The sequence below is a fragment of the Octodon degus genome, unplaced genomic scaffold (genome assembly GCF_000260255.1).
Source record: "Octodon degus isolate 3935 unplaced genomic scaffold, OctDeg1.0 scaffold00168, whole genome shotgun sequence".
Classification (NCBI taxonomy): domain Eukaryota; kingdom Metazoa; phylum Chordata; class Mammalia; order Rodentia; family Octodontidae; genus Octodon; species Octodon degus.
In genome coordinates, this window is record NW_004524744.1 from 1199380 (window position 1) to 1206435 (window position 7056).

A 7056-nucleotide genomic window follows, 5' to 3' on the forward strand; every position below is an offset into this window, starting at 1 on the left:
GAGGAGAGGAGAGGAGAGGAGAAGGTAGACACAAAGCTGAGACATTACATAAACAGTAATCTTAGCTCAGTGATGCCTCCTGGGTCCCTCGCAGAAGGTTAGTGGACAGTGCTGCAGGACGCCCATCCTCAGTCCAGCCACACAGTGATCTCACAGATAGAGCCACAGAAGGGGAACACAGTATGTTAAGACCACGGAATATAGGAGGGGTCAGTCTGTAGTGCTAGGATCAAAACAAGGAAGAAGGTTAGAATCCCATGATATTTAAACAGAGATGATCTTTTAAAAAAAAAAAAAAACCTATGAAATAAGTGTTTTAAAAGATATTATAGGGACTGGTAATATAGCTCAGCAGTACAGTGCCTGCCTGGGAAGCACAACATGAGTTTGAGGCCTGGTACCCCCGCCCCCTGCCAAGAAAAGATATGGAAGTTGTTAAGGAATTTTATAATGCTGTAAAAAAAAGGCTATATATATATATATATATATATATATATATATAGTTTGTTTGTTTTTCAATAGAACCTTGCTATGTTGCTTTGACTGTTCTCGAATAATCTTCCTCACTCTGCCTCCTGGACATTGGGACCAAAGGCAGACACCACATTACCTGTCTTAGGCTGATTTTTTACAATACCTAAATTATTCATCTAAAAACAAAATTGTATTTATTTAAAGTGAAAACTCTCTTGACGCAGTAATAGCACAGAAAGAACAATCTGCTTTTCCTCTGGGCTGTCAGATTTTTAAAATTATGTGTTTTGCATAATGAAAAAATTAACTTTAGATATTGTAAAAAATAGTACCAGTGGGGGCTGGTGAGATGGCTCAGTGGTCTAAAGCACCTACTTGGAACAAGCTTAGCAAAGCACAGGGACCACGGTTCAATCCCCCAGCACCACATGCCAGCCAGCCCCGCCCCCTGGTGGGCTGAGCTGGCCACACACACACACACACACACACACACACACACACACATGTGCGCAAAAATAAATAAATAAATAAATAAATAAATAAAAATAAAAAGAAAGCTTCTTTAAAAAAAAATAGTACCAGTGTTCACAAAGATAATATAAAGCATCATCTAATTGAAAGTTGCTATCTTAATTATATTGATGGTTGATATTATAATTATATATTTAGTTATGAAATGGTCAAATTGAGTTGCCTTGTCTCAGTAGTGTGCAGCCTTGAGCAAGGAGCACATACTCTCTTGGTGCTGTTGGGCTCTTTGAGAAATTAGGTCTAATGAGTTGTTTAGCTTTTTCTTTTAAGATAATTTTAGACTTTCTTGAAGTTGTAAAACTAGTACAGAGAGCAATTATTGGAGCCAAGAAACTGACACTGACCAAATACCACTCAGTACCGGCCTGATTTCAAATCTGGCTGTTCCTCCTGCTGATGCTGTTTGTCTGACCCAACCCGGGATCCCAGCTTCCATTTAGTGGTCCTGTGCTTTGGCCTCCACCAAGGTGTGATGGTTCTTTATTTTGGTCTTAATGACCTTGTGAAGAGAACTGGACAGATACCTGTAGAACACTGCTCAGTTTGGACTCCTCTGATAGTTTTGCATTATTAGAGTAAGAATACACTTTTTCCACTTTCTCAGTGCATCATACTGGGAGTACCAAGAGCTGTCACTATGTCTTATTATTGGTGACGTTAACTTTGATCACTTGGTACAAATAATACCTGCCAGATATCTCCACTGAAAATTTACTATTTTCCTATTTGTATTTAATTTCTTATTCTCATCATACTTTCAAGTACTGACTGTAAGCTTAATAATTTTTAAGTTCTTTTCATCTCTAAAACTCTGACTTGTGCTACATTAAATTTTCTGCCTTCATTGTGATTACTAACAGACAAAAATCAAGCCTCCAGATTTTATAGAAACAGCTCAGTATTTTGTTAAATATTAAGTAGAGCAATGCTGAATTAAATGGTTTTTAAACAGGTAGAAGTTTGCCATTTCAGCTTAATAAATGCCATGTGGGCTTTATTGTGACCCTTTCCTATTACAACTCTCTTAATTAACTTCTTCCCATGAACACAATCTCTCTCCATCCAGCTCTCCCTATTAGTAATAATCAAATCATGTCACCCTTGGGAACCATTCAAGAGTGAGTGAGGTGTGGGGACAAGAGGCCCATGTAACAGGGATATACTTATATCCATCTATTCCAATGAGGTGTATCTGTGAGTCCTTACCTCATGGACACCTACTACTGTGAGTGTGTCCCTCACTCTGGCATGTCCAAGTTGGGGTTTGTGCTTTTCATGAAGAACTGACTTTGGAATGGAACCAAATGTAAATTGTCTGTGTAACGTATAGATAAAGAAACTAAATTCAACCACTTCCAGACTCACTGTTGTTTTCAAATATATGTTTAAGCAAGTTAATCAATACATCCTTTTCTATCCTTGGATTGAAAGTAAGCTTAATGAGATGAGTTTAATGAAGTATCTTAAGCATCACTGGAGGGAAAGTCTGACTTAAACAAACTGGCAAATCTAAATTATTTATCAAAGTATAAGAAAGTGTTAATAGAAATTATCTCAATCTCAAGATAGTTCATGGAAATTCAAATTAAGTTACAGTTCTCAAAAAAACTACTGATTTTTCACTTCAGAATTTTTTTAATCTATTGGTGCATTTTAGATATACATGATAACATTTATCATAGGGAGTTTGCTACACGATATAGCTTGCTTCTTTTATTCCCATTCCCTTCTCCTCCATTCAGCCCTTCTTTCCCCTCATTTACAAAAGCTTTGTTTCCTTTATTGCCTTCTTTTCTCATTTTTTTTTATGTCACTTCAAAATTCTTGGCTAAAATACGAACTTCTATATGAAGGAAATCCCAGTAGAGATACTGAAACCTGGCATTTTATGTATTTAACACATCATCCCTTTGTATTTGTATGATAACAAAACAGAAGTGACCTGCTCCACAAGGTCACCTCTCCGCTGCTGTGACGAATCCCATACTGTACAGATCTTTCTCCTTTTCTACTCATGGGCTTCAAGGTGCTGTAGGCAGCATATCCTGAATTGAACAATTCCCCGCCTCCTTCCCGCCATCCTCTGTATCACACCCACTGGTGACATCCCAGCCTATTAGGTAGTTTCTTTCAATTCCTACCTCTTGTCTTCATAGCCGCATTTGTGGAGGTCTATTCCTTCTGCTTCCTCAGTTACATTTGTGTCTGTTTACTTCTTTCTAGTCTTACCTCAGGCCTCTGTCTCTAGTCTGGATTTTTCAGTAACATGATAATTGGTCAGACTATTTACATAAATACTAACTACTGATTTTACCCCTCTGTTAGAGATAGAACCCAGGGAGGACAGAGTTAAATTTCCCAGGCAGACCTTAAACTTAACAACCCGGTAGCCTCAGCCTCAATGTAGCTGAGATTACAGGCACGTGCATCAAGCATGTTTTCACTTTTTAGAGTAAATGCAGCCTAACATTACTTTCAAGCTTTGCACACTTTCTGTATTCTAATGACACATATTAAGTGTTCCAAATAAGCTCATGCTATTTATACCTGCTGAGAATCTCCTGGTAGTACCAGCTGCAGATGGAGCTGGTCTTCAGGGGTAGATTGTTTGTTTGTCTTTGAATACCTCTCCTCCTGAAGGGCCTAGCAGAGAAAGGCGCGCAAAGTAGATACTCAGTGAGCATTTATGGAGTTGAAATTAATGAAATTAGACAGTAGTCTATGATTCCTGTTACTTTGCATAGCATGGAAGTAATTTTTACAAGAAAAATGTATTTATTAAGATAGAATAGTATATTGTTTTTCTTTTATCTTCATTTTTTGTTCTGGTATTGGGCACTGGACCCAAGACCTTTGCATTGAATTATATGTCCAAGCCCTCTCAGGGACTGGGGAGATGGCTCAGTAGAATAAGCTCTTCCCTGGCAAGCACAAGGGCTTGAGTTCAATCCCTGGTTCTGAAAAATAAATAAATAAATAAATAAATAAATAAATAAATAAAAAAGAAAAAGAACAGCCTCTTGTAATGTAGTTTCAGTAAAGGGTCTTACTAAATGCCTAAGTTGCCTGGGTTTGACTGTGACTCCAAATCCTCCCACCACAGCCTCTTAGCATGCTGGGATTATAGGCGTGTGCCGGTTTCTGTTTTGCTTTTCTATTATAAATCAGAAAAACCAGAAAATCAGCCGTTGAGTAATTTTTATCTTCTACTTTTCACATTTTCATCCTGAGAAATTTCCTTTCACATTATTTTGCAACTGTACTTACACTTATAACCAGCCTGCCCTGGGAATCCATCTCTCCTGCCAGCATCGTGTGACTAGAAATTGAAGTGGGAGACATTGGGAATGGAATTTTTGCCTTAGGTATAAATGAAAAGTCATACAAGAAAGAAAACAATAGTGAGTTGATTCTGCTCATGATTATATAAAAAATAATGTTGGTTTTCTCTTATTTCAGTATCTTATTGCCAATCAAGACATTATTCTCATTTTTAACTTGCATTAAGTGTGTGTAAATATTAGAAGGAGTTTTTATTGTGAGTTAGAAAGTAAATTTCCCTAGGGCAAGCAAAATGCTCTACAAATTTGAAAAATAAAGTGTTGTCAGTTTCCCAATATGTCTGATATTTTAACTTCTGAACAATTTAGCTTCAGAACAGTTTAAAAATAGACCAAGATACCCAGTCTCATTCTCATCCAGCGCTACTCTTGTGTCCCACTCTCCATCATAATAGTGGTGGCGGGCTTCTTTTAGATTTAGTGTTACATATACTGCCATGAAAATACAACGTAGCTTGTTTTCAGCTGTTCATCCAGTTTTCCATTTAGTCTTCACTTGAAGGCACATTACTCTTGTGAAATTTTAATTGTTTCTTTAACACCTCGGAATTGTGATCTCACCTTAGATAATAGCTTCAGGTAAAGGAAAGCAATAAAAACAGATTGGTGGTGTTTAGATTTAGATTTCTTTGCTTCAGCCCAAAAATGTTGAAAGAATGAAAGAGAAAAATCACGGTGAGTTATTTAGCCAGGTAAATGGTGATAAATATACACAAAATAATGACAGTTGGTAACATTCAGAACCAAAAATATGAGCTTCAGATCCAAACGAAATTCTAATCTTAGGAATTTCCATTTGTGTGACCTCAACAAGTAAACCAGCTTCACTGAGCCTAAAGAACCTCATGTGTTTAGTGGAGATAGCGCCGTTCTGAAGGATTTAAGAAAAATAACAATAAGGATGACCAGCATTCTGTCCAAGAACCCATATAGTAAGTCCTACAGGTCAAATGTCCCTTATCCAGAATGCTTAAAACCAGAAGTGTTTTGCATTTCTTAGATTCTGGAACATTTGCCTATACATAATGAGATTTCCTGAGGATGTGAACTAAGTGTAAACATGAAATTCCTTTATGTTTTGTACATTTTCATGCACATAGCCTGAAAGTAATTTTAGGCAATATTTTAATGTGCTCACATTTTGACTGGGGCTTTGTAATGGGAGGTCAGGTGTGGAGTTTCTGTTATGGTGTGATGTTGGTGTTCAAAAAATTTTGGTATGTACAGCATTTTGGATTTTGGTTTCTCAGAGTAGGGCACTCAACTTGTGTTAGTCTCACTTTACCAACAAACTGCAGAGCCTTACAGAGTGTCAGGAGGCCTGTGTAGTGTGACGAAGTACGCCAGGTTAGAAACACCCCACGGAGTGCAGTCCTGCGAAAGGTTTTCTGGAGTTAGGTATTAATATTCTCATTGGACAGAATCCTTCCTAGAATAACTTTCAAAGGATGTTTTTCTAATTTCCCATTTTTCTAAGCATTTTCTGGGTTAGAAAACATTTTCGGTTACATAGAAAGCTGTGTGTAGAAATGAAATCACCCAGTGCCTTTGAGTATAGCCGGTCAGCACGTGGCTCTCCATGTGCAGCTAGGATAGCTGCAAGTCAGCAACTTTATACTGAATTGCCCTTGAAAGGCTCAGCTGAGAGACTGGGACTTCTGTACCTAAGGGTAGATTCGGTGATATCTATTGAGTTTTGTGCTCGCATCTTTTCCTTCATGGGGGGCAAAAATATAGTGCATCATTTATTTTTAGTTTAAAAAAAAGAGGAAGGAGGAAGAAAGCTCTGACTTTCTCCCCCCAGAGACCCTCACTGACCTTGTGGCCTGTGCGTCCCCAGGGGAAGTGGTCCTCCTGGTGAGCCTGCCGGAGGACAGTCCCAGAGACGAAGGGCAGCACCTGCCCGATGGGAGGACAGCAACGCCGACCAACTCCTTCACCCAGCAGGATGTCAATGATGGCGTCGTGTGGTACAGGCACTCGGGGGCCCCAGCCCAGAGCGACTCCTTCCACTTCCAGGTACCATGTGCTTCCTGCTTTCTCTGAAGTCTGATAAAAACCATCACTCTTATTTGTAAACAAGTTGGATAGTTTTCTAGAGTTGCCTGAGAATCAGGACTGTGAGAAGAAACATTCAATTAATATCCTTAAGGGACTTTTAAAAATCTGTCAACTAAGATAAATGGGTCCTACCACAAGGAGAGCCATCCATGACAGAAAGTTTACATTAAATAATGGCCAGAACGTTCAGAAAATTTATCCAAATAAATACTATATTAACAACATAATATTTCTCATTGTTCTTAGAACATTCACCATGTTAGGGAAAGACCATGGATTATAGCCAAACTTAGAATGTTCAGATATAAGTTCAGCCACTTGTCAGAAAATTACTTGGCAACATCCTTGCACTTGAATTTCCTTACCTGTGAAGCAGAATTATTCAGAAGATCTGTGGTATGACATAAAATGCTTAGAATAGTGCATATCAAATACTAAGCCCTCGGCCGGGGAAATGGCTTAGTGGAATAAGTGCTTCCCTGGCAAGTGCAAGGGCCTGAGTTCAATCCCCGGTTCCGCAAAAAAATAAAAAAAATAAATAAAAATAAAATGATTGGGGCTGGAGAGATGGCTCAGTGGTCTAAAGCACCTACTTGGAACAAGCTTGGCAAGGCATCAGGGACCGCGGTTCAATCCCCCAGCACCACAT

General features: G+C 38.5%; 1 protein-coding gene across 1 annotated transcript in view; it reads left to right on the forward strand.

Annotated features, from left to right (window-relative positions):
- Window positions 1–7056, forward strand: part of Fras1 (Fraser extracellular matrix complex subunit 1) — a 471233-nt gene that overhangs the window by 334210 nt on the left and 129967 nt on the right. Inside the window, exon 20 of the mRNA XM_023703303.1 lies at window positions 6187–6365. Within this exon, the coding sequence (XP_023559071.1) occupies window positions 6187–6365 (179 nt within the window). The remainder of the gene's footprint in view (window positions 1–6186; window positions 6366–7056) is intronic.